The 27,253-nt window shown below is 40.5% G+C and overlaps 6 protein-coding genes across 9 annotated transcripts in view; 3 read left to right on the top strand and 3 right to left on the bottom strand.

The window, feature by feature from the left end:
* Nucleotides 1-45: 45 nt before the first annotated feature.
* On the top strand, nucleotides 46-11,168 carry pycard (PYD and CARD domain containing). 2 transcript variants are annotated; one of them, XM_035164225.2, is made up of 6 exons: nucleotides 46-182; nucleotides 2,590-2,741; nucleotides 5,075-5,203; nucleotides 8,116-8,452; nucleotides 9,670-9,714; nucleotides 10,625-11,168. In XM_035164225.2, the coding sequence occupies exons 4-6, from the start codon at nucleotides 8,200-8,202 to the stop codon at nucleotides 10,882-10,884; spliced, it is 558 nt and encodes a 185-aa protein (XP_035020116.1). In that variant the 5' UTR covers nucleotides 46-182; nucleotides 2,590-2,741; nucleotides 5,075-5,203; nucleotides 8,116-8,199; the 3' UTR covers nucleotides 10,885-11,168. The 2 variants fall into 2 exon arrangements, with proteins under 2 accessions (XP_035020116.1, XP_035020114.1); XM_035164223.2 differs by lacking the exons at nucleotides 46-182; nucleotides 2,590-2,741; nucleotides 5,075-5,203 and adding an exon at nucleotides 10,093-10,152.
* LOC124852281 lies at nucleotides 3,674-7,893 on the bottom strand. Its single transcript, XM_047340954.1, has 6 exons — nucleotides 7,158-7,893; nucleotides 6,414-6,439; nucleotides 5,934-6,299; nucleotides 5,043-5,233; nucleotides 4,788-4,949; nucleotides 3,674-3,894 (listed from the first exon to the last, which is right to left on the bottom strand). The coding sequence occupies exons 1-6, from the start codon at nucleotides 7,405-7,407 to the stop codon at nucleotides 3,873-3,875; spliced, it is 1,017 nt and encodes a 338-aa protein (XP_047196910.1). The 5' UTR covers nucleotides 7,408-7,893; the 3' UTR covers nucleotides 3,674-3,872.
* Nucleotides 11,169-12,576: 1,408 nt separating the features above from the next.
* Nucleotides 12,577-15,658, top strand: dnajc28 (DnaJ (Hsp40) homolog, subfamily C, member 28). The gene is made up of 2 exons (XM_035163928.2): nucleotides 12,577-12,708; nucleotides 14,201-15,658. Exon 2 carries the CDS (start codon nucleotides 14,214-14,216, stop codon nucleotides 15,366-15,368), a length of 1,155 nt encoding a protein of 384 aa, XP_035019819.2. The 5' UTR covers nucleotides 12,577-12,708; nucleotides 14,201-14,213; the 3' UTR covers nucleotides 15,369-15,658.
* Nucleotides 15,659-15,706: 48 nt separating this feature from the next.
* Nucleotides 15,707-17,308, bottom strand: LOC118113877 (potassium voltage-gated channel subfamily E member 2). The gene is made up of 2 exons (XM_035163930.2): nucleotides 17,091-17,308; nucleotides 15,707-16,163 (listed from the first exon to the last, which is right to left on the bottom strand). Exon 2 carries the CDS (start codon nucleotides 16,127-16,129, stop codon nucleotides 15,707-15,709), a length of 423 nt encoding a protein of 140 aa, XP_035019821.1. The 5' UTR covers nucleotides 16,130-16,163; nucleotides 17,091-17,308.
* A 993-nt stretch (nucleotides 17,309-18,301) lies between these two features.
* si:ch211-225p5.8 (uncharacterized protein LOC555567 homolog) lies at nucleotides 18,302-21,813 on the bottom strand. Its single transcript, XM_035163929.2, has 6 exons — nucleotides 21,402-21,813; nucleotides 20,455-20,621; nucleotides 19,755-19,989; nucleotides 19,401-19,560; nucleotides 18,771-18,824; nucleotides 18,302-18,616 (listed from the first exon to the last, which is right to left on the bottom strand). The coding sequence occupies exons 1-5, from the start codon at nucleotides 21,442-21,444 to the stop codon at nucleotides 18,779-18,781; spliced, it is 651 nt and encodes a 216-aa protein (XP_035019820.1). The 5' UTR covers nucleotides 21,445-21,813; the 3' UTR covers nucleotides 18,302-18,616; nucleotides 18,771-18,778.
* Nucleotides 21,814-23,933: 2,120 nt separating this feature from the next.
* The window catches only part of gramd1a (GRAM domain containing 1A), a 28,275-nt gene continuing 24,955 nt past the window's right edge, over nucleotides 23,934-27,253 (top strand). For 2 of the 3 annotated variants that reach the window (XM_047341046.1, XM_047341045.1), the window contains exons 1-2: nucleotides 23,934-24,167; nucleotides 24,919-25,052. Coding sequence is in view for 1 of the 3 variants with exons in the window: in XM_035163166.2 (XP_035019057.1) it covers nucleotides 26,161-26,276 (116 nt within the window). In the remaining 2 variants the exon portion in view is untranslated. Of the gene's footprint in view, nucleotides 24,168-24,918; nucleotides 25,053-26,047; nucleotides 26,277-27,253 lie in introns of those variants that run through there. The other variant, XM_035163166.2, reaches the window with a different exon arrangement.

Genomic DNA, 27,253 nt, shown 5'->3' with positions numbered 1-27,253 from the left:
TTTCGGTCGTCAGAGGCTGTGTCTGTGAAACATGGCGCCTAAAAGCGCGAGTCGAGTGGAGGGGAAGAAGTTCCTGGATCTCACCGACGTCCTGGTCTACACCTTCACCGAGAGAGGAGCAGTGTCCGTGGCTGCGGAGATTCTTCGAGAGATCGACTGCAACCAAGAAGCAGAAAGACTCGGTGAGAAGAGATAAGTAGCAGAAGAATGTCGGTATCAAAGTCTACATGCAAGAATACAGGCAATAATTTACACGTATTTACAGGCAAAATAAATATTTGTGTTATTATACAAAAAATTATAAGGAATCTATCATAAAAACTTGCAAACAACATGTCAGTGGTACAAGACGTATGGTGATGTAAAGATTAACGTGTAATGATAATGAAAAGGTGAATTGGAAACTCTAGATGGATCAGAGCTAATACGACTCTGACGGACAGAGGCATTCGTCGTCCTTCTGTCCGGAATACCCATTCTCCCAGCTTCGCCACCCCCCTACCTCACCTGCCCCTGGCCTCCTGCCCCTCAAACTCCAGCCCTCAGTCCTCAGAGCCGTACTGCCCCCGTGTGGCCAAACGCAAAAACCCACACCCTCAGAGACCAGACAGGGAGGGCCATATGCCAGGGATGTCGGCCTATCCAGGTGAGAATATACTGTTGGGACATGGTGTTTGGGAGACCAAAGCTCTGCCTATATGTGCAATCAAAAGCCTGAAGCCGCATGTCCCTCCAGGACTCAGTCTCCCAGGGGCCATCAACGTCACAGAGGTGTGAAAACCCCCCCAGGGACACAGGTTTCAACTCCCATTGGTCACTCTGGACCCCATGACCTGTGAGGTCACTGGGCCAATATAAGGCCTGCTCCCCCTATTTTCTCTCTCTTTCTACACTCCCTCCACGGAGAGAAGGCTGTCGAGCCTCTTCTCCAGCTCACATCTTCTCTTTCCATCCAACTCTTCGAGAGGAGCACAAAGGTGCAGCTTCCAGCTCATCTCACCAAGGAAACCTCCTCGCGCTCCAAGCTCTACCAACCCTTCAAGCAGCGACTCGATGTCCTGCTTGAAAACTTCAACCAGCAACTGAGCTACACAGCTCAACAGAATCACTAAGGCAGGAGCCACACAACCAGCCAGACGACTTCACAGGACTTCGAACTGCACAGCAACTTCCTTTTTCCCCTTTCCACGGACGGGTAACACAACTGGGCTTAATAATTATACTAGGCTAAGCAAGACTGTTTATTCGATTCTGTGTGACGTTTATAAGTTTGATTTGTGGTGTTGTGATATTGTGGTTACAAGTTGTTGAGAAAGTTAATGTTAGTTATGCTCTTCAGTCCTTCCGTGCATGCATCTAGCAACTTTCTCTAATTTGGCACACACACACGCATAACTCTTCACCTAATTATCTCTACAGGTCGTAAACATTCCAATAGGAGGGGGAAAGGGTGTTATCGCTTTGGCCAGCCGCCATTTTGAAAGCACGCTGACTCACACAGACACACACACATGTAGACTCACATACCTGTCTTTGTTTAGTAATTACACCGTTAGTAATTTGTGTTTTTATACTTTATTATATTCATAATAAATGTTTTTCTTTCACAAATGTTTTTTCATTAATGTTGCATCAGTAAATTTTGCCAACCTCTACACTGTCAAGAACTCCATATCCTTCAACTTAGCTAACTATCTATATGGTAATTTTGGTTATAGTTATTAATTTAATTGTTAATCAGAGTTCCAAATTTGTAGTTAGAACCTTTATGAGACTTATTCAATAAATTGGCTATCTTTTTCCTTCCTTTGAAGGGTGGTGCCCCGAGGTAACTTTAATCAATTAAAGTTATTATTTAATATTAATAATAAAATATATTTATATTTTATATTTTAATAACCAAATTTATTGAATGCTGAAAGGCACACCATTTTATGGTATCACGTTTGATGCATTATGGCACAACAATACCATTGTATACATTCACCCAACTTTGAGGTTCTTGTACTTTTTTACACTCAATGCCACATTTAAATTGATATGAAAAGTATAAAATATGATGCATTGCTATTGATTAGTGTATTAAGCCGTAAATTAGCTTCCTCTGGGCTAACAACTTTAAAATGCTACTCACAGATTATGGGGTTGGTGATGAAGTAGAGTCAAGCTTGTCCACTAACCAGATGGCCGGTGGTTCGATCCCCGGCTCATGTATTCTGCATGCCAAAGTGCCCTTGAGCAGGATACTGAACCCCAAACTGCCCTTGTCGGCTCTGCTATATCGCAGCATATAGTGTAAATAAAACATATAAGACTAGGAAAGCAGTATACAAATGCAATCCATTTAACATTCAATACATTATTCCATTAATAATAATTATTCAGCAGTATAATATAAGTATAAGACTATTCCTCTATATTTTTTCTTTTTGGATGCTGAATTAAAAAGTGTTTTTTTGCTGCAGTGCTAGTTGAATATTTCTCCAACATCTGATTATTACAGGTTAATCAAATCTCACATGTTGTTTTATAATGTACTTGCCCTCTGTAACCAAATGAATCTGTGTATGTATTCATTTATTCATTCAGGTTCTGGTCCAATCCAGTTGTGGCAGTTTTTACTGGAACTACTTCTGGACTCGGCCTGTCGTACCTTCATCTCCTGGACGGGAGACGGCTGGGAGTTCAAGATGTTGTTCAAGACAAACAAACACAGATTAAATCATAACGTCTTTGTGGAGGTAATCAACCAGTGTCATTGAAGTACAACACGTATGATCTCTTCAAGCAAGTGAACCTTATTGCACCACACTGAATGAACCACTCACCAAGAATAGTGTCATCACGAGGAGCATCTACAGAAACTGAAGGCCTCAGTGTTTTGTAGTTTTTTTCATCCATAAAAAACTTTCATGAGTCGCTTTTCCTCTGGCTTTAATGAATGGATTGAATCAGTCACCGACAATTTTACAATTTTAAATCAACAGGCTACATTTGCAGAGTAAAATTGTTTAGAATCTATCATATAGTTGTGATTAAAGGTGTGGGTGGGCCGCACAAATGTTTCAGTTTTCAAATTGGGCCGCAACATTCTGAAGTTTGGGAACGGCTGGTTTAGATAAAAGAACTCTACATTTTAAAAACAAGAAAACAAAAACAAGTAAGAAGACCACAAGTAGAGAAGATGTTTCCATCTATGTCCAAGCTACAATTAGTCACTGAATCATTTATCCTCATGATGCATTTTTACATGATCTTTTCTCAGCATAGGGTAAGCCCTTTAGAAAATGCTCCCTCAATAAACGGCTTTGGATGATTGTACTTGTATCTAACGAGGCAGACAGATAAACACATGGATAGATAGATAGATAGATAGATAGATAGATAGATAGATAGATAGATAGATAGATAGATAGATAGATAGATAGATAGATAGATAATATAGATAGATAGATAGATGTAGATAGATAGATAGATAGAGATTGATAGATAGATAGATAGATAGATAGATAGATAGATAGATAGATAAACACATGGATATATAGATAGATAGATAGACAGATAGACAGATAGACAGATAGACAGATAGATGATAGATAGAGATAGATAGATAGATAGATAGATAGATAGATAGATAGATAGATAGATAGATAGATAGATAGATAAACACATGGATATATAGATAGATAGACAGATAGATAGACAGATAGACAGATAGACAGATAGATAGATAGATAGAGAGATAGATAGAGAGATAGAGAGATAGAGAGATAGATACTTGATTGATCCTGAGGGAAATTTAGAGTATGCCACAGGAGCCTCCAAAGAGGATTTTGTCAGTAATGGAGAAGACAGGATTGTTGTGCCCTCCATCAGGTCCTGTTCACCTTGGGCCTGCAGGTGCAACAAAAAGGAAACTGCATGAGTGAGCCGACCCTTATAAAACATGGTCAGGGACATTCTAGAGACTAAACTGCAATTTCTTTCACCAAGGAGAACATTTGTTGAGAAGACATTCCAGTTGAACACAATTAATACATAAAATTTGACCGAATATATCCACGCAGTTTTTAACATTCTCCACACAAATATGTAAAATATACTAAACAGCCTGCAACAAGTGATAATGAGATGTGTTTTCCTCTGGAGCAGCAGTTCACAATGAAAAATCTGAGATATAAGATTTCTTTAAGCAAAATCTGGAACATCATAATGTCTAGCTACCATTATTGGTACTGAATATTAGATATATCAACGTTTGTGCATTGTCAACAACTGACTGTCCCATCAAAGTAAAATGCAATAAAATGTTCAATACTTATTGAACATTTGTCAGTTTTCACAATGAACTGAAGCGATTTGTACTCTCTTAAAAAATAAAAGCTCTTTTCTCATGTCACATAAAAAATTAAATACATAATAGAAAGCTTTTTTTTAAATGTGCATCTTAAATAAATTCCATCTCACTCGCTCACTGCTCATCGGATTTATGGGTTATTGTTCTGGGTCTGGATCCAGACTGGTGTCTTCCTATTAGTGACCTCTGCTCTATATGTTAATGGGTTATCCATTTAAAAGATAAAAATAATGAATGACTAGAGTATAACTTAAAATCAATCCACTGTTGGGAGAAAGTACTTAATTCATAGTGGAGAGATGAATCAAATGAAAGACATTTATTATAAAGTTATTTATTATAAAACGTGCAGAATACAGATCTCCAGTGCACTAAATACACAGATAGTAGAAGAAAGTACAACTAAACTTTCCCAAAGTACAACACATACCTTGAGGAACTGGCATACTGGTCTATGTTACTCCGTCTGTTCCTGGTTGCAGTGGCGGCTGCAGCCCGCCCCCGGTCACGCTGTAAAATGTATCTGATGGCTGCGTCCATCTTGGTCCCAGGATCACAGGTTGACTTCATTCCTCGGAGGAAGTGGACATAGCTGTGTGTGTAGAGGGGAGAGCAGTGGCCTGTAATGTCTGCTGATGCACCAACAACACCATCTAAAGCTTTTCACTCTTGAGTTTTATCAAACCTGATTCTGTCCTTGTCCTTCGACTCATACAGATCCTTCAGCGTCTCCGTTTCGTGACGACCAAAACCAACGAGGGCCACTCCCTTTTTGCCTGGCTGGAGGGATCTCTCTTGGGCTCTATCAACCCCACGATGAAATCTGACTTCTCCCAAAACCTCAGGGTAAGGAATCGCATATTTAGTCAAGGAAACCTTCAAATAAAAGAAGAGTTTGTGTCATATATTAAAGCTCTTTCTATGCAATTCAAGTTTGCAAACAAACTGATTAACAGTTTATTCACATACATGCATACATTCACAACATAAAATTCAAAGACAGAACAGTAAGAAAATTGATAAAGATTGGTATCAGTGTCCAATTCACCACTGGCAAACAAAATAAAACCACAGGAATAATATGTGAACAGTTCTCCCAATTTGTTCCTTTAAGTTGTGCAAGGCACTGCCAATAGCTTAAGAGCTAAGGCTACGAACATCATGGAGTCTAGACTATGCTGTTCTTTAATTCATTTTTAAAGCGTAGAGAAAAAATAAACCTCTGATCTTCTCAGATCATGAGCAGCGGCTCCTGGATCAGCAATTAGAAGTTTCAGACAAATTCCTGGATCTGCCCTTTTATCCGCATCCACACTAAGATTGAATGGGTTCATCTCACCCTCCACTAAGTTTGGTGGAAATCGATTTCGTATTTTTGGTTTAATTCTGCAAAATGAAAAAACAGTAATAAACTTGCCTTTCCTCACAGGCCTCTCTTTTGGACATTGTATTTTATTTTAAATCATGTATTCTCCAACTATTCTCCTAACTTTAGCTGAGCTCCTTTTTTTTTTATATAAACAAATCCTGCTTCAAATGTCAGTGTGGCACAGCATCTCATCTTCCTCTGCAGTACCTTTTGGGCCGTCATTGGACTCTGGCTCACTGAGTGCTCTCGCTCCCTCTGGTGGTGAGCCAGCAATTTGGCAGCGTAGCGCACATCATTCTCCAACAGCCATTTGAAGTTTTGACCTTTGTACTTGCCAAACTGCATCACATATCTGCTCAGAAGGAGCCTGTCGTTTCCAGGGTCTCCGCCCTCAGAGAGAACGTGAGCCTTGGCGTCAGCCTCCACCTCCTCTGGCTTCTTCATCTTCACAGGAGCACCTCCTTGTTGAGCAGCTTTTAAAGCAGACTGCCCGGCTGCATAGTTCTCAGCCTCCTGTGAGGGCTTTGTGTCCAACTTCCCGTTAGAGGTCTTGCGAAAAATGGGATCACCTTTCTAAAGAAGAGAAAGAAAAATCAAAACCAAAACAACCCAGCAATGTATCTTTATTAATGACCAGCCACCTGTGATAGAGAATCTCTGAATTTCACTGTGTGATGTTGAACTTACGTCCACACAAGCTTTGGTCTTTGATTCTGTAGAGAAAGAGAACAGGGTTTTAAGAATATTGTTATTTTCTGACTTTGACTTTCTTTTGACTAGAGTCCAACTGGTTTATCGGTTGGTCAGTAAAAATGGTCAGTTATGAGCCTTTCACAGACGGAGCGGTACCAGGGTTTATATTTGCTGACAGCTCTGATATGAAAATTTTTATTTGACAGAATAACACTCAGACAGAGACTCTAACTGTCTGACACACTACAAACCGCTCATCGATGTGACAGCATCATTTCAATCTAACGTTAAGTCTCCCTGACAACTGCCATGTACTCGTGTCATTGAGATGTTCAGGGATCAATACAATGTTTACAGATATGTTCATACAAAAAAGTGCATTTATGTCTTTTACATATACATATACATACATACATTTTATATCTTTACATTTTAAAATGATGTTATTTACTTAATTCTAAATAGTTGTCTATATTTGGTTGTATTTGTGGATTCTTTTATTTATAGTTGTTTGTAATAAAGTTCATGGTTAAACTGTAAAATATCAAGCTTCAGTTACGTTTCATTGTTATATGGGTTTAATACGGACTCCATTTCTGCCAATACATCCCTTTCACCTAAATCTTACACAATGGACCTTTAAGTTTTATTTATGGAGCTGCTATGAGTTATTAACTAGCAAAAATACACATGAATTCAAAATCTAATGTGTGTCTCTCGGACATGAATTAGACTCACCCAGTGTCTGAGCCTCCTGGTTACAGTCGATCAGCCTCAGTGTCTCCAAAACCACTCTCAGAGCTCCCAGTACCGTGAACTTAGAAACCAGGAGGTCTGCGATCTTCACAGGACTTTTATCCTCCACCTCTCTGCGCCTGATCTTCGGCTCTTCCCTGCGGTCCCTCAGTTGGAAACAAAACCTCTCCAGGTCGTTACCGCTCAGACTCTCCAGCGCCTGTAAGAGACGTGTGCTTATTGTGCGCGACATCTCTCAGCAGCCTGCACGTTTTGTTTCCGTAGGTTTGATTTGAAGAGAGATCGTTTCGTTAAAGTGAGATTTTCGCGCGCTTAGTTTGAAGCGAGGTCACGTGGAAGTCCAACATATCGGCAGACTGTCATTTGCCCGCCAAAGAAGATGCCTTCAAAGCCGTCGGAATTTGGATATTTTTACGGCATTCCTTGAAGGGACAGTTCACCCAGAAATAAAAAATCACTCATTATCTACTCACCACTTGTTGCAGTCAAATCCCATAAAATTGAAGTAAATGGTGACCACTTCTTCAAATGTAAAAACAGTAAAAAAAAAAAAGTCTAAATGTCCCCTGTGATCTATGCATGAACGCGGCTCCAGCCTAACTAACCAACCAACCAAACAACCAACCAACCAGCTAACCAACCAACTCACCATGTAAGCAAGCAAGCAATCAACCAACCAACTAACTAACCTTATAAGCAACCAACCAGCAATTCAGCCAACCAACTAACCAACTAGCCGATAACCAAACAACCAATGTGTTGAATGTTTAATACAATTATAAACCATTAATGAACTATTTGATATTTAAATAAATTAACTTTCTTTTGGAAACAGTGAAACAAATGTCTGTATGCGTTCTAATAAAGCCAAACAAAGAAATGATTAAAAAAACGAAAATCAATCTGTGAATCACTGGACCGATCTTGGTATTTCCGACAGCACGTGAAGGCAGCACACTTCATTCACTTTCACTTTCGGAGGCATCGGGTCAGAAGCTGTGTCGGTGAACCGTGTCGGTGAACCATGGCGCCTAAAAGCGCGAAGAAGCTTTTAGCGGACACGCTGGAGGATCTGTCCGAGCAGAACCTGGTGAAGTTCCGCCACCAGCTCTTGGACCGCCGGGAGGAGCCTCGGGTCAGACGCAGCCGAGTGGAGGGGAAGAACTTCCTGGATCTCACCGACGTCCTGGTCTCCACCTTCACCGAGAGAGCAGCAGTGTCCGTGGCTGCGGAGATTCTCCGAGAGATCGACTGCAACCAAGAAGCAGAAAGACTCGGTGAGAAGAGATAAGTAGCAGAAGAATGTCGGAATCAAAGTCTACATGCAAGAATACAGGCAATAATTTACACGTATTTACAGACAAAATAAATATTTGTGCTATTATACAAAAAAATTTAAGGAATCCATCATAAAAACTTACAAACAACATGTCAGTGGTACAAGACGTATGGTGATGTAAAGATTAACGTGTAATGATAATGAAAAGGTGAATTGGAAACTCTAATAAACAATAATAGATCAATTGTTTTACCTTAACAAGAGAAGTAGGACATTTATAACATTTCTGCAGAGAGTTAAACAATCATATTAGAGTCTTGTTTGTAATTGTGGCTAAAACCTTTCATATTAATCAATATTGATAATTATCACAATAATCAACGCCTCTTTTTTTCTTCTAAGTTTAAAGGCAGATTTTTTTGCTCCTGCAGTTTAGTGAACGTTGTGGTTTTATAATAATAAGAATCCTGATGTTTTGACATTCATGTAACTAGTGTTTAGTTGTTTCATCTTCAGTCCTACAAAATTGTTAAATCTTATCAATATCCACAAATCATGATTACAATTTTTGGGGTGGGATATATATTTGCACTATTTATCAATGTACTCAATTACTTTTACAAGTACAAGAAATGTTTTGTGGAGAAGCCAAATTGTTTTCCAAGTAATTTTCCTCCTGTTATTTTCTGCTGTAGTCCTAAGGAGCGCTGTATGTGCCTCGTTTTATGTATAACAGCAATTGCGTGTCACAGGCTAAAGTTAACAGCAACATTTATTCACATTAAGCCGCCAAAAAACTGAAGAAAAAATTGTTTTAAAAGTCACCTTTTTCCTGATTATTCTATGAAGAGTTCATAGCTCAAAGCTGTTACTATTTTGGTCCGAGGGCTAAATAATATTAATATGACTTTATTAATCTTTAATATTTATTAGTGGTCAGTTTATCATAAATAATTGTCCTTTTGGATATTTCTTGTCAGGCTCTACTTTTTGGATGAAACTAGTAATAGGCAGCCCCATTATAACATGGTTAATGTAATATTTTCCCAATGCCCACAATCCCTGTTGGGTTTCATACACTGAGTCACTCACTTCACTTGTCCTGTATTACTTCCCATCCAGATTTCACTGCTACACTCAACTCTATTGAAACGTTTTTTCACATGAAGCCTACTTCTCTTAAGACAACTTAACTGTCTTTTTATGTTTCCTCAGTTGAGGAGTTCGCTAAACTATCCTCAAACTCTGGATCCAGTGACGGTGAGTTCTTTTCTGGTTGTTTGCAGTTTCACATTAAGTTTTAGCCTTCTCCAAAGTGGACATATACTTTGAACTGGACTTCACCTTGTAATTTGACCATAGAAGGTTATTTGACATCATAGATGTTCAGACAAGTTCAGTCAGAAAACTGTATATCAATAATACAATATCTTAGTAAAGTAGAAGAGAAGAAAATAGAATACCACTGGATTTTCCATTAGTCCACCAAAACCTGCTAATCTTTAATTTTGTCTTTAGACCATGAAATAAAGCTGTTTGCTTGCTTTGTGTTTGGAGAAAACAGTATATGAGCATAAACCCTCATCTCAGACCAATCAATAATTAAACAATTTAAAATTGTTCCCAAATTTGTTTCAGCTGCAAAAGCCTCAAGTGGAGCAACAGCTGGAAACGGAAAAGCAGAGGGGGGATGCTCAGGTAGTACGACGTCTTGTCAGTAAAAGGCTTCTACTCTAGTGTTACGTTATGGAAACGTAACATAAACATCACCGCACGTGCTTAGTTAACGTTACATTTAACTCTCAAACTTAAACTGGAGTCGACCCAACAACATTATGCCTGAAGGTAAAGGGTTGAAAGTGCTTCACGTAAAAAGGATTCAGACGTGACAAAGTTTATGAAGCCCCATAAACTTTATACATGCACCATGTTTGTGTTTAATTTCCACACCTTAACAAATGTAGTACATGAACAACTGAAAAACAGTGAGCAGTGCCAGAGTCCTTTTCTCAGAAAATCCAAGATCATGCATTGTCTCTATTGAATATTTGATGAATCTTACACATCTACACTTCTATTATAGAAGGTGGGGGTTCTTTAAGACTCCAAAACAAAAGTGTGAAGTGTTTGGTTCTAACAGAATGTTTGTTTATTCTCTTCTTTTCCTCAGAAAAGCACTTTGTGGACAAACATAAACTTCAGCTGATCAGCAGAGTGAGCTGCATTGAACCAATTCTGGATGAGCTATTGGAGAAAGATGTCATCCAGCAAGAAGCTTATGCTAAAATCCGGGCTCTGTTGACTTCTCAGGAGAAGATGAGGGAGCTCTTCTCTACATCCCTGAGAGCCAGTGAAACCTGCAGAGACATCTTCTACGAAATCCTGAAGAAAAATGAACCGTATCTCGTAGAGGACCTGCAGGGAAAATAGAAAATGTGATGGTGAAATCCATTTCTTGACCAAACATGACTTGTGTCTTGTCCTTTGACTTTTTTTTAAATTCGTAATCATTGATGACGTATTAATGTTAATGCATTGTTTTTCTACTTGGATTTTTTAAGGTTTATCAGAACTGCTTTTGATTTTAGTCTTAATTTTTGAACAATCATATGTTATGAGGCTCCCTGTCAGGTTTAACACAACATGTAGAATCATGAAAAATGAATTGTGAGAACAAACACACTTTTATTACGATTAAAAACAGTTTCAAACTCTCTTGTGTGCACTTTCATTTCCTCTAAAGATAATTTGCTATTGGAACTTCATTTAAATGTTTTCTTAAAATATAATAAAATGTTTGATTTCTGTTTGTGGTTCTTACATTTGTAGTAGATGGAGAGTCTTACACATTGTGTATGAAGTCATCATAATGATGTAATAGAGTTTAGAAATCACATGTTTTTAAAAATGTGCACATTGATTTTTAGTCTGTGATTATTCAGGAAGTTTTTACTGATATCATGATGGACGTTACCAGTGCCATGTTGTAGGGAGACTGTCGCTTCTTGGCAAAACCTTTTTTTACACATGCCGAGAAGAAGGAATTGGTTTTGGACGTTTCCCAGCATATTAAGTCTCAGCAATCGGCTTCAGCTGCAGTGCTTTAAAATGTTTACAGAGGTTTAACCCATCCATCTCCTTAATGCCGACATTCAGATGAAGAACTGTGCTGCAGGAGTGGTTGTGACACAGAGAGTAAAGAAGAGAGAAATTCTTGATGTACCTTTCCTTTCGTCAGAACCAAAGTGTTCTGGCCTCTGCTTTTCACTCATAGTGACCAGGTGATAATAGTAAAAGGAGTGTGTATGTGTATTTGTAAATGAAGATATACATACCCAAACTTTATTCCACCATTTTTTGCAGGTTACAATCATCTATTTAACTGTTGGATGCCAACCTTTTTATCAGAAGAAGCAGCAGTAGCAACAGTATATGTATTGTGTGTGTGTGTGTGTGCATTTTAAATGAATAAATAGTGGCAGTTTACAATCATGTATTCACACTCCAGTCCAGTAGATGGAGGTAATACACCTGATTGTTTGATGCCTATTCAGAAGAAGAAGCACTAGTAGAAGTAGCAAAAGTATCTTTTTTGTACTGTGTGTGTGTGTGTGTGTGTGTAAGTGTAAGTGTATGTGTGTGTTTTTTAAATGAAAATATACATACCCAAACTTTATTCCACCATTTTTTGCACGTTACAATCATGTATTTAACTGTTGGATGCCAACCTTTTTATCAGAAGAAGAAGCAGCAGTAGCAACAGAATATATATATATATATATATGTGTGTGTGTGTGTGTGTGCATTTTAAATGAATATATAGTTGCAGTTTACGATCATGTATTCACACTCCAGTCCAGTAGATAGAGGTAATACACCTGATTGTTTGATGCCTATCCAAAAGAAGAAGCAGCTGTAGTAGCAAAAGTATTTTTTGTGTAGTATGTGTGTGTGTGTGTGTGTGTGTGTGTGTGTGTGTCTGTCTGTCTGTCTGTCTGTCTGTCTGTCTGTCCGTGTGTGTGTGTATTTTAAATGAAGACATACATGTGAAAACGTTATTCCACCATTCTTTGCACGTTACAATCATGTGTTCGCACTCCAGTCCAGTAGGTGGCGGTGATACGCCTGATGGCCTGGTGCCCGGTCAGAAGCAGCAGCAGCAGCAGCACTCTGTCTGTCCTCTGCAGCTCAGTCAAGTGGACACACTGTCTGTCTCCTGGGACACTTTTCTCCGGAGGTTATCAAACTAATCAGGTCTGTGGCCGAAGCTTCTATTCACCTTTGTGTTGATGTCCAGGGAAACGAGACTTTCTTTAATCAGCGTCTTCAATCAACGAGTCGTGAACCTGACGTTTCCATCATGTTTCTAACGTGTCACTCATGTGATGATTAAACAGACTCAGCTCTGACATTCACAGGAGAATACTCATTAAAATACTCATTAAAATACTCAGATATGATATTATAAGGTTATACTGTTTTAATCCTGAAGGAAAGTCGTTTGCTCCAAGTTTACAGTATCACAACATATCATAGAATACAGTGTATAGGATATATGTGTAGTAAATCTAATAAAAGTGAAAAATAAGTGTAATGCTGAGTGAATTAGAAATATAAAGTGTATACAGAGTAGTGGAGGATGCCCATTGGAAACACATGCGTGTGCCATTCGTCTTCCTCGGGTTCTGAACATAAAAATACATTACTTACATCCCAGGAAGAAAGTAAAGAGTAAGTATGTATAGAAAGTGCAGAAAACTTAATATCTAAATCAATAGGCAACCTCAACAAGTTGGATAAAGCAGTGAAATGTGCGGTTCTATTACATATGAGAGCAGAAAGCTGAATGAAACAAGAGAACACACAGAAACGCCTGCAGACTGAGCCTATAGTAGAGTAATGCTGGATATAAATGCAATATAAATGAGAATGAAATAAGCATATTACATGAGACAAAAAAAACTTGTACTAAACAAAAGTGTCAGGAAGTAGTAAAGATAAATAGTAAGTAATATGTGGTATTGCACATATTTTGCATTAGTTGTATTAACCATGAACGTCTCTATTAAAACTAACTTGTTTAGGATTAGGTTTCAAACCCCTTGTTCTCTTAAACAGCTTCAACATATTGTGAGGTGCCTGTTGCATGTTCCCAGAGTCTAATATTGTGTCTTCAGATGCTTTTTACTTTCTGACCAGTAGTACGAAACCCAAAGAACTGAATGAACTGGACCCAGAAGAAAATAACCAGATTGTCTGATTATCAATATAATAATGAACCCAAGAGTAACATAAACAGGGATTGACTATTGTAGATGGCTCCTACACTGTGGATAAATACATGTCTGTGCAGTGCCCATATAACACATTTCCCTAATGTGTAAAAATAATCTATCACATATAAGTTTCAAAATACAGGTGTATGTAAAAACACTAAGACAATTAAACACAGGTCACAATTGACACACAAAAAATTTGGAAAAATTAAATTGGTCCTTTAGAGAACTACCGCCACATCTTAAAGCAACCACCAGGTGGCAGGAACTCAAACTCCCTGAACAATAGGTCAACAGACCTGGATCTGACTAACCCCTATAATTTTACCTGGTATCTTGACTAGATTATATACTCTATTTATTATTTTATACTACTGGAACTACTAAACCTACTTACGAATAGAAAGATGTATGTATCTCTGTAAGATATCTACTACATTGACAGACTCCTTTGCTTTTTAATTCCACAGGTGGCTTCCAGACATGAGTTGCACTTTCCTCCTCCTGGTTTCCCGCAGCGACACCTATCATGGCCGTGTCCTGCTCGTCTTGTCTCGACGGTCCCTGTTGCTCAGAGCACTCAGCTCTGGCCCCCAGATCAGCCGCAGCCTGCGAGAGAGCTACAGGCTCCTGCAGCTGCCTGATGAGGGGCAGAGCAGTCCTGCGCAGGTGAAAGAGGCCTACCTGCATCTGGCCAAACTGTACCACCCAGACTCTGGGGCTACGACCGCAGATTCAGCACTGTTTGCCCGTGTGGAGGAGGCCTACCGCGCTGTGCTGGCACATCAGAGTAAGACCAAACCAGCTGGCTGGGGGCAGGAAGTGGAAGAGGAGGACAAGTCCAGAGGTGCAGCACTCCCACACAGACACTACCTCAGCTATGACGGTATGGGCTCAGGCACGCCCAGCCAGCGTGAGCGTCAGTACCAGCAGATTCGTGTCGACCGGGCGTCTGAGGAGATTTTGAACTACCGGCAGAGGGAGCATGAGAGGGCAGCTGCTGCAGAGGGAGCTCTTGTGGAACGGGATTTGCGTCAGCGCAGCAGGAAGATCAAGATCACCCAGGCTGTGGAGCGGCTCGTGGAGGACCTGATCCAGGAGTCCATGGCCCGCGGGGACTTCACGAACCTGAGTGGAGCTGGAAAGCCCCTCAACAAGTTTGAGCACAATCCGTACGCTGATCCTATGACCCACAATCTCAACCGCATCCTCATAGAAAATGGTTACCAGCCATCCTGGGTCGTGATGCAACGCGACATCCGAGAGACGACTGCTCATTTCCGAAAGCGGTTATTGGAGGGGAGGGCCAGGCTTGGTGAGCCCATGACCCCCATAGAGCACAGCCAGTGGGATCAGCTGTGTGCATCTGTAGAGGAGCAGTTGGTGAAACTAAACAAGATGGTGGACGATTACAACCTGATTGTACCGATGCTCAACATGCAAATGGTTCACTTCAGCATGTCCAGAGAGATGGAGCGTGCTGTGAAAGGAGCCCACCAACACAGACTGGAGCAGCAGAGAGAGAGAGAGAAAGAACGAGAGCGGAGAAAGGACGAGAAAAAACGAGCCAACGCAGTAATTAAACATAAAAACACCAAACGAGGCCTTTTGTCTTGGATGCTGAATTTATTCCGATGAAAACACAAAAAATCTAAAGGTGTTTTCAGACATGCACTGAACTCTGGAGACTTTTCCTAAATTATTTGACACCTTGACACCTCGTTCACCTGCTTTGCTCACAGTCTGAATCAAGAAGTCAGACAGACGGTTGAAACAATTTTACTTCTGATTACAACATGAAGTAGTTTTTAATGATACAAGTCATTTCTGTGAAATCACTGACCTTAAACTACAAACCTAACACTGAGACTTTTTCGTTGCTATGTGACATTTAGAGTTAAGGTAATTAAAGATCTCGTGTAATAGTGTTTCTGTGTTGAGACTGTTATTTCTTTAAAAGTGTGAAATGTCCTATTCTAGTCCGACAGCTGATCCAGTGTTGCAGGGTTGCAGATGACGACTGGCTCCTTGCTGCTGGCCCCGTTTCCTGCAGCCTCCCTGTGCAGAGCCTGAGCGACGGCCCTGGAGGGAGTCGTGACCTTGGTCCAGTCGCGGGCGATGTACTGGTGGTACGGGTCTTGAGAGCTCTCTAGCTTCTTGGAGCGAATGAAGCTGAGCATGATGCCGAACGTGAAGAAGCTGAACAAGCCAACCACCAGAATGATGTACACGATTCCCTGAGACTGAGCGTGGGCCCTGGCTCCAGTCGCGTAGTGCACAGCCTGCTGGGAGGTGTGGTTCTGAGGTATCGGTGGAGACAGCACACTTGTTCTGTTCAGGCAGTGCTGCAGGAAGGACAGCAGGAGCGACTGCAGCTCAGTGACGTTGAGGTTAGACATGACGAACCCCCGCTGGACGCTCAGCAACCTGAAACTGAGGAGGAAGAAGAAACTGTGAGGAAAAAGTTTTCCTCCTTCTTTATCACTGCAGAAAATATACTTAATTTCACTATTTAGTTTTATTTAAATGTTCAATATGCAACTTTGGCCACTAGGGGTCCCTCAGTCAAAACAATAACAAAGGTCATGTTTTATGAAGTCATAAAGCAGCGTGGGATCATGGGAGTTTTATCTCCACCACCGTTGCTGGAAAAGCAATTTTTAAAAAGTTTTTATTACTAATCGTGATTCATTACGAGTGACCGATACAAACAGAAAAAAGAGCCAACTGATTAACACTGTTTTTCATTTATCATTTGCCGTTTTTCCTCAGGAGTTAAAGCAGAGACGTACAAAACCACTGGTAAAGAGAATATGACAAGAATGAAATGTTGATGAAATAAAATCTGGGTTTGAACATTGTTGGAAACATTTTGGATAAACAAGTCAACAAAAACGAAAGAAACAGTTGTTTTACACTTAAATGAAGTATAGTTATACATCTTTAAAATGTAAATTATTTCATTCCAACTCATTTACAACACCCCAGAGACGACAGACAAACACAAAAGCAGGATTTCTGAGCTGCAGTTGACTTGAATTTACAAGCTGCCAGAAGCTTTTACATTTACTCCCCTAAAATCCAGTTTGAATTGAATAAATTCCTGTTAAGACATGAGAAGGAATATGTAGGAGCTAAGTGGGAGATGAATATGCACTTAATATTGGTCTAAGACTTCTAAGATTAAGAAAATGAGGCACATTAACACACATAATAAAACTCAACTAGGAGAAGGAAACATGAAAAACAAACTTGGATGACCTGCCAGAGTTTTAAGAGAGAGAGAGAGGAGAATAGATACATACAAATATCTGCATCATTATTTTATTAACTTCGCTCAGTAGAGAGAAACAATCCCACCTTTCAAGGCTCCAGAATCAGTTCCCGCTGTTATTGGCATCAGTCATTTCAAGTCTCCAGCGGGATGAGGAGCAGCTGATCGTCCGGGTTTCCCAAACCACACTGAGATGAAAATGTTCAACCCCTGTTCTCTTCGTCCCACAGCGTCTGCCCTTCTTCCTCCTTGAAGGAGACATGCTGCATGTTCTGCATGTCAACACGTTTAATGAAACAAGGAGGTCACAGGGCAAGGTCGACAGCTCGGTGTCGTGAGGCAGCGGTGTAGCGTGACTCAAACCACGGAGCTCCGCAACGATGATCAGTTTACTGAGCAAAGATATTTCATTTACATCAGACCTCGTGCAGGAAATCATAAGAAAAACATGTCACATTGGTTACAATACATTTATTCTACAACTGCATGTGGAATATTTGACTATCTCAAACTCAGAGGATCATCATCCTTTGTGGCTCGCTCCCCTGTGATGTGATGTTTAATCTCACTTTGTGAAAAATGTATGTTATCAGAAGTATTGTCCCTCATATTTAAAAACAACAACGGAGCTGGGCTGTGTGGTAATTTCTGGCTGATGCAGGAGAACAAAGCTGCTTTCAGACCGGAGTCTGCAGCACAGCTCAGACGAGATTGAGTTACAACACAATCACCTCCAAATGTCCTTTAACTCACTCGCCTGTGCTTTGTAGAAGAAAATATTTAACTGAATATATCTTCTTGTAATTTTCTTAATGCACCAAGATCCACTTCCTTTATTCCTCTATATGACTCTGTGGCTTGCCTGAGACAAACTGGTTTTACATTAATTATCAGGTACCTGTGTAAGACACCCAACCAAACTTCCCAGGAAGCTGAGCTGACTTTCTGAATGCCTCCATGTGGATTCAATTTACCAGAACTCATTCCTGATACCTAGAAGATCATATGAAGGAAATAACATCCGTGCTTAAGACAAAATTAAGAGAACGTTAAAGACTTAAAGATCTTGTTTGTTACTTAAAAATATCCTCCTTTAAAGTCCTGGGCTGCATTGACATGTAAAACAAGCTGAAGCCATTTATCTTAAAACAGCTGCTATCAACAAAAGTCTCTAATAACACTGGTGATCCGGTAGAAACGGATCAATTAGGATGTCTGTTATTCTTTATATACATTTGTTAAGTATTTAAAGTAATGCTACATGAATCATAAAGAAATGCTATCAAGAGACAATGCATCAATTGCCATTAGATAACAGATTTTGAGTTTATGCCATGTTGTGTGGACATTGAACCAAAATACAATAGATACAACTGATAATCAATTAGGTGACAGATTTTTAAACAATAAAAATAATCATTCGTTGGATTCCTGCACTGAAGGCCATTCGTTTTATAGCACTTTTATAGTCCTTTAAAAAAATCTATTTAAAAAGTGTGTAATTGTCCCGTATGACTGAGCACGACCAGGAATCAACCTCCTGCAGCAGTTGTGTTGTCGTCGTCACGGAACAGAAACAAAAGCTTAAGTCTTGAGGAGATGATCTTCCAACCTGGTGGTTACAGAATAAAAAAATTAAAACACAAAAGTGCCAAGAGGATAAAAGAAAACCACAAGCCTTCGCTGATGTGTCATATATTTTTTAATTCCTAAAAAATGTTGATTTGTATGAAGGTGGCTCGAAGTGTAAATCCACAGTAACTCACTGTAAGTGTTACTCCAGCTGCACCCTCTCACAGCTGTCTTTAGATTCCAACAGTCTGGAAACATATGAAGAAAACTTGAATTATTTAGACGTGAGAAACAGCAGCAATAGAATCATAAGAAATTCCCTCAAATTTTACTTATAAAAATTCATCCTTTTCAGTGTAAAAAAAAAAAAGTATTTTTCCTGCTAAATCAATCTGATCATCACATCTTAATTTGGCCGAACACAACAAGCATGTGTTGTGAAGCCAAAGTGTCTTCATCACCCCCTGGTGGCTGGCTGCAGTACTGCTCATAAATCCTGCCTCCTCCATGTTAGTGGATAGGAGACGGACCAAACCTAAAAGTAAAAGAAACTTGTTTCTGTCATTTTATGTAGTTCTAGTCGTGATTGGTCGAGCGTGCTACTGCCGCTCAAAGACGCACATGATGGCCGCATTAGTATCCGAGATATTTGGCCTCATTACCGGGTAATGGGAGGAAGTGAAGACAGGTCATCCATCTTTAAATACAGTCTAGGATTAAATGTTATGGCATCATTTAAAACCAACGACCCCATTTTAGATTTTAAAGGCTTGAATCTGAAATGAATCCCTTTATGTCAAACATTATATAAAAGCGAGACTCACGCTGCCTGAGCCTTTTGAGCCTTACGGGCCTCCCGAGCCTCGTGCTCGGCTGTAATCTTCTTGTAGCAGTAGACCAGAACCACAATGAGCCACAGCTGCAGAACCACGATCAGCACATACATCATTATCTCTGTGATCACAGACGTCAGCTCCCGATTGGCTGCGAAACACGAAACATACACATTTCAGTTGAAAGACAAAGTAAGTAAACAGGTAGATTCCAACGTCAACAGTCAGCATTTCATTTTCGTTTTCATTTTTGATATGTATTGTTCTTTTAGAATCCCAGAGCCTGTTATGTCATGTTAATGGCTCGCTGTATGTTTCCACACAAAAATGTCCCGGCCAACTTACCCACAGCCACCACGCTGAGCTCCACGTCCTTCTCCACGGTGACATGCTGGTCAGACATCGCCAGGAAGAGGGTGCGGTGGAAGGTGCAGCGGTACGTCCCCGTGTCATTGAAGGTGACGTTGTGAAGGTAAATGGCTCCTGTCTGAATATCACGGTTTTTAGTCCCGTGCCACTCGAGACGCTCGCTGAAATCCTGGTGCAGGATCTCAGCACTGGGGTGGTCATAGTGGAAAATCTGTGAAAAAGACATTTCTGATTATAGTCTAATTACTCAGGGAAGGTTTGAGAAGTACCCTCTGTTTAATGTCCTACTCTGAGTACGATTCAGTACTGCACTTTCTTAAATACTGTAATAGTACATGTACATACCTCAGTAGTTACAAGTAGTAGACAGTATCATGTCCTAATACAGCAGAAGAACTTTCACCATTTATAAAGGCTTTATACAAAGGACAGTATTGATGCTTATCAGTCACATCACATCAATAAGAAGAGATCTGGGGTTGCCAGGTTGTGGAAAATCATCCACCAGCACAACATGTTTGCCTGTTTTACTTCATTAATCGACTTCCTTCATTATGCACACCTCACCAATGTAAGAGTTAAAAAACTGAAGCTTCAAACGCACAGTATCAGAGTTGCTGAAGTGCATCGTGATTGCAGAATAGAAACAAACCCTCTAAGATGTCTTTGAACTCACATGCCTGAACTCCTCCTCTTCCACTGGTTTGAAGTGCCAGTCCACGGTGGTTCGGGCAGACACCTCCTCTCTCCTCTTACAGGAGATGCAGCCCAGCAGGAATCTGTCTCCGGCCACGGCCTCGGTCAGAGAGTCCACCTCCGCACAGCCGCCGTGACACTGAGACACTGCAGGAGGGGAAGAACAGAAGAAAACGATGAGAAGAGGAGGATGAAGGAGAAGAAAACGAGACACAGGAGAACAATTTGACACATGACAAGAACGAGAAGCATGAGAGGATAAAATAAGATAAAATTGAATGCAACATCTCAGGAACACCTAGAAGGAATTTCTTCAAACTTGTTATGTAAAACATTTGGCACAAATATTCACTTAGGTGGTCAAAGGTCAAAGGTTAAGGTCAGGGTGGCCTCACGAAACATGTGTTTGGCCTCTTGAACATTTTATCTCAAGTCTGTTTTTGGGGAAATTCCTTTAAATTTAGGACTCAAAGATTTAATTTCAGTGGCCAAAGGTCAAAGGTCACAGTGACATCACATGAGTCTGTAAAAAAAATACTTATGTAGACTAAAAACATCTCTGGTTGGTGGAGGTAAACAACTGAAAGATGTATTTTCTAGTTATCTTTAAAAAGTCCAATGATATACAGACGTACATATCTGTAGATTAACTTATCCATAACTCATTAACGTATTCAAATATACGGATCTGTTAAAGTTCATCCAAGGGGAATGTGAACTCATCGTGTTTTAAAGTGTTTCAATAAAAATGCACTTATAGTCGACTGATTCCTTCTGTAACAGTGATCACAGTTGTTTTTAATTTCAAATTTTTTTTAAAAATCTAATGAGAAAGATCTGAGAACCCTTAAAAGACTTAAAAGACTTGTTAAGTGTTTTCGTCCAGTTTGCAACTTGAACCACAGACTTCCCTGACTCAGAACTTACCGAAGAGGCTGACGACGACAAAAAGTGACGAGCAGCAAATCATTTCTGTCGGAGCAACTTATCGCCAGCAGCTGAACAGAATGTTGAACTTTCCTCAATGTGGAGAAAGATCTGCAACAACTCTACTTCACTGACATAACGACGTCTGATCGCTGACTCATTCCATGTTCCTCAAAGTGAACCAGTCCAACTTTTTAAATCCACACGGTCAGTCCATAAATTCAACAGTCTTCCCCTCACACTGGTCAAAAAGGAAAAAGTCTCTAAATCGTGTGAGGACGCAGAACTTGTAAAAAAAAAAAAAAGAAATCTCTCCCTGTTCCCTCGCAGTAGTTTTAAGTCTCCCCTGATGTCCCGACTGTCGTTAAGGCAGCTATAATTAGAGCGTGTGAATCCAGGAGAGACGGACGTTTTGAGTGTTGAAAGGCAGCAGGAAACCTGAGAAGATGAAACCTGAAGCATAACTACAACATGAACGTCCAAAGCAAGACTACAGCCATGCTTCCTCTGATTTATAGATTAACTAAGAAATATTCTCTCTTACAGGGAAAGTCCTGAGACATTCTATAAAGATTTTAATTACAATTTTTAGTGGTTTGTTTTATTTAGTTATTAAAGTAAGTTATTCTAGAACAAAGTTAAATGTTATACAGACTTTGGTTATTACACTTTCTTATCAAACGGTTTTATGTAGTGGCCGACATATTCATTATTTGATAATAATTTAAAAAAAGAAGCAGGTCAGACATGTAAAATCACCTCTGATATATTTTGTTAAACAAATCTATTCAAACAGATGCTGAGAGTGAAGCCGCTCCGGCCTTAAAGACACAGCTACACTCACAGTACATCTACTGCAGTTTAGTTCGAACCTGACGTTCGACCGTGGCTTTTCTGTTTGGAGGGAAGAAGGTTCACAGGTTTGATTCCCAGCTTTGCGGGGGGTCTCTCTGAGTGGAGTTTGCATGTTCTCCCCATGTGTGCGTGGGAATGATCTGGGGTTCTGTGTGGTATGAGTGCGAGTGTGAATGCTTGTCTGTCTCTGTACGTCAGCCTTGTGATGTGCTGGTGACTTGTCCAGGGTGAACCCGGCCTCTTGCCCAATGTCAGCTGGGATTGGCTCCAGCCCCCTTCCCACCCTCAAAGGATAAACGCTTTATATAATGGATGGATATCTGTCTGTAAATAAATGCTCTGTTCCGCTGCTCCCCTCCTCAGGTCAGAGGTCACGGACATCTACAGCTCCCAGCAGATATGAATTGTTTGCCTCATTGTTGACATGAAAGTATCTCAGTGAGTAAGCAAGACTTAGTTTATGAAAATAAAGTAACTTCATCCAGTCTATTAGGTGTTAATGTTTATCCCTTAAAGCAAATCAAAGTTGAGTTGCTGCAAACGTTATTTGTTAATTACATCAATAAATAATTTATTGCGTCATTTCACATGAATTTGACTAAATGTTTCCCTCTAAAGTCAAATTTTTAACTGCATTTTACTGCTGTTTAATTTCCCCTCTTGTAGGTTTTGATGTCTTCCATCCCATCCAGTCTCTGACATTTGTCCGATGCCAGATTGTTTTCACATAAACAAGGCTGCTGGAGTCAGGGCTGACAAAACACACGCTGACTAAAGGCCTCGACTTGTGTGCTGACAAAAAGATTCACATGGTGGATGAAGCTGCAGCGTGTTGACGTGATGAATGTAATGAGTTTTATTTATTTATTTATTTTTTAAAGAGGGATGACTTCAGGGATCTCAGGTCAAATGAAACATGTTCCAATCTGAGGCCGTGCAAACATTTCAAAAGGACGTAAGGGATCGTAACTGTGTTTCTGCCAGTAAGTGTGTGTGTGTGTGTGTGCATGTGCATGTGTAGTCATGTTTATGTGTGTTTATGTATGTGTGTATGCATGTGTGTATTTATGTGTACAACTATTAGTATCTGTATGAAAATGTGTATTTGAATATATTTGTGTTTGTGTATGTGTATGTGTACATGTGGGATCATCTGTGTGAGTGTGCACGAGGACATGTGCATGTGTCTGTATGTGTGTTCATGTGTATGGGTGTTTACACGTACGTGCATGTGTGTGTTTTGGCTGTGCTGGAGGTCAGGGATGTTGTCCTGTGATGTAACCAGATGACACAGGGAGGCGCTCAGCTCTGGATAAGGGTCCTTGCCTCTTTCGACCTTGTGCTCGCCGACAAATGATAATGACGCCGAAGATCTGCCATCGTGGAAATTGTTCACATGTGATCATAAGAGGGTGGAGAAGAGAAAGACCTTGGGTTGGCACACTCATGCGGGGAACCTCAAGGAAATGTTGACATGTGATAAACCCTATGTTTAGTGTGTGTGTGTGTGTGCGTAGAGTGTTTGTGGAGTATATTGGGGTGGGCTGCACCTCTGTGACCCAATACATTTATACACACACAATAAGTGACACACCTCCTTTATCGCAATGCTGGTGATGTTTTTTTATTTTTAGCCCAGATCGAGTTTCCAGTCTCGGATCCAGCAGCCAGGAGCGTTCAGCAACACAACTCCCTCTCTGGCTGCGTTGGTGACACACAGCTCGCCCCTGTGTTTTGAAGTGGAGCCGGTGAAGTGTGGATTTCAGGATGCAGTCACAAAGAGGTGGAAGACACAAGATGCCTGGTGAATCTATGGAGAATGTGAAATTGCCAAGTCATTGTGTTGCTCTGCTATCGATTTGAAAGGACACAGAAGCAACTGATGGCTGAGGAGTAAAAGCGCACCGGCAGGTAAAGCCACATCTTATATGCAAAAGCTTTACAGGATATATGTTGTTGAATACTGTGTTTTCCCTAGAAATGAAAAGGAAGGAAATAAGTCTGACTCTGCCTCCATCAGGGCTGCAAACTTCTCTGCTTTTTTGTGTAGCTTATAAATTATAGTCGCTGAAGTAGGAGAATTTCTGTTGTGTGTTGATTTGTATTGATATAAAACGACTGGTACAGCCAGTGCAAAACTTTATGGAAATAAGTGTGGAAGATTCAAAGTGTGTGTGTGTATTCTGAGGTGTGGGCGTTAGAAATGTGATAATGTAGTACTGTTTGTAAAGTAGACTAATACTATTGGGTACTTTTCAATTCACAAGAGCTGAGATGATTAATAAATCAAAAAAAGAAGATGAACAGAAGCATTTTCCCATTTTTTTATGAAGCAATTGCTCTGAGACGTGAGGATTTGCTGCATTTCTATATCTCGTGTGATATAAACTGAATTTTTAACTGTTGGTCAGACAAAACAAATAAAGATTGGCTCTACCCTGTGGTGCTAAATTAAAATCTGAAAAGTTCCAATTATTTGATTTATTGATCAGGAAATGATTTAAAAAATGACCCAGTAATGAACATAATTGTTATTTACAGCCCTACAATCAACCACATTTCCATTTATTTGTACAATCTGTGCATTTATTTGGTAAAATATGCAATTTTTTTCGTCGTCGTCATTCTAACTGAAAGCGTCTTGTCAACGTTTTGTTTCCAGCTCAGGACAAGGTGACCTGGCCCTGTTTACTGCATGTTTCCTGGAGAAGATATCCAATATCTCACAGGCTGCATACGACTTATCATAGTTCACGAGACCATATGAAACAATGCTGCAGCAGGAGGACGCAGGAGGTGAGATGAACACACCCACACGAGCCACTGAGTTCTTGCTGCTATACAAAATAACAATGTCTGCTTAAGTTAGGTCTCATGTGCAAGTTTATAGCAATTTAGTGAAGTAAGTGATGTTACAAACAATGCCTGCATGTTACCTCGTTAGACACAAGGGGTCGCACTGTCTCTCTGCACTTTAATCTGGCCACACACCAGCTCCCTTCACATGAACTCAGAAAACCAGCCGAATCTGTGGATGTTCCTCCACGTGTATAACTTATAAATACAATAAGTTATAAAGAGTTTGCTCTCGAAAAAATGACTTATAATAAGACTGCCGCGTTTGTTTCCCTCGAAGTGACAAAACCAGCGTTAAAATAACCTGACACCAGATCATCCAGATACAATCCACGTGTTGCTTTGTTGAATGAATCAATGAAATAACTGAAAAGTATTTGATAAAAGATCAAAGCACCTTCTCATAGATTCTGTTTGTTTGATGTTGCCACATCCACTGGACAGTTATTTCCCCGGACTGCACCACTAAGTTTAACGGAAGGGGTGTTCCTCTCCTTCCTCTTGTGGCTGTTTGTATTTTACAACACAAGTAATAACAACAAGTTCACACATTTCATATAAAGTAAGTATATATGATATATTTCTGGTTGAGCGTTTTATTTCTCACAGGTGATATTAATGATAGTTTGTTTCTTTATGTCAGCCCCCCCCCCGTCACATCCTGCTTGAATGGTCCAACTGTCTGACTTCGTTTCTTTTCGCTTAAAAAAAAAACGCATCGTCTGCTAACTTTAACCCAAGTTAGCGTGCTAGCCGCGTCCAGCTAACTCCGGCGTCTGGCTGTGATAGTGGATGTGAAACCAGAGTTTTATTCTCGGGGTGTTTTTAAAGTAGAAAATGGAGGCTGGAAATGAAACCCTGTTAACCGCAGATAGTCATCTTTTCCTTTTTTTTGTGTGTGGTGGGGGGGTGGGTGTCAGGGAAGGAGGGGGGAGGGGGGGGTAAACGCTAGCTTAAAAACTCCGGTGGTCTTTCCCCCCCCCAGTGTTAGCCGGCTACAAGCTAACGGTTAGCCGCGGCCGGCAGATGCGTCTTCACGCGTGGGACAATGTTGATGTGTTCCTGCGAGAAAGTGGATTTTAACATCGCGTCCCGCACCGTGGCTCGGCTTGTGTTCGAGGCCGAGCAGGATCACAGGAGCGGGGGGATCTCGTCCAATGGGAGGTAGGAGCTCCAGCCTCGGGTCCTCCGGGCTGTGGAACTTGTCCTGTGTGTTGTTGTTCGTGGGTTCTGTGGCGCTCGGGAGTTCGGCTGCACATCTGCACGTTAGTTCCGTGTGTCGTTTGCTACAAGTTGCAATGAACGGCGGTAATGGAGAGTGATGAACTTTCTCTCGCGGGACCAGCTGTTCCTCGACGCTGCAGGAACCCGCTGGGCTTTTTCTTCTGTAGTTTGCATTTCTCCGCGGCTGCTTTGACTGCGGTCGAGGTGCAGTGTTGTGCTTTTGTAGCTCAACGTAGTTTGTAGCAAAAACAATGACGATCAGGCTGTGAGTGGCCCCAAAGGGCGAAGGCAGCGCAAGAGATTATGTCGGATTACAGTGGACCAACAAGTATGTGTCAAGATTGTTCTTGTTCAAACAGATCACAGCAAATACAGTCTGACGTCCTTTCCTTGGAAGTTGTACACAATGGAGACACAGATATTATTGTACTTCCCTAACCTACTAACCCAAATCATAACATCTAAATGCCTACAAGTCCTTACCTTAACTCTAAAGCAAGTCTCAACCCTTAACACCTCCGTTTAAAAAGTGTTGACTGGACAAAATGTCCTCACTCAGTAAGGTTTATGTTCAAAAGGCTTCTAACAAACATATAAGTACACACATACGGTATTGCGCAGCCATCCCTTTTTAGGACTTTGCATGGATTTCCATTCCAAAACCTTATCCCTAACCTTAACACAATTTAAAGTTGTTACCCCAAAGCTTAACCAGGACCTCAGAAAGGACCTTTTGCCTTATTAGGACCTGACTCTGGTCTCCGTAAGGTGTCCTGGTCCTCACAAGGTCAGTATTTATGCTGGAAAAGGTCCTAAAGAGTTAACAAAAACTGAAAACTGTCACACACACACACACACGCGCACCACACACTTTAACTTAACCTTATAACATGTCTTCACCTTAAAATTTAATGATT

Source organism: Hippoglossus stenolepis, chromosome 8, assembly GCF_022539355.2.
Source record: "Hippoglossus stenolepis isolate QCI-W04-F060 chromosome 8, HSTE1.2, whole genome shotgun sequence".
Classification (NCBI taxonomy): Eukaryota; Metazoa; Chordata; class Actinopteri; order Pleuronectiformes; family Pleuronectidae; genus Hippoglossus; species Hippoglossus stenolepis.
The sequence above is the reverse complement of the archived record's forward strand: the minus strand, read 5'-3'. Positions and strand labels throughout refer to the sequence as shown.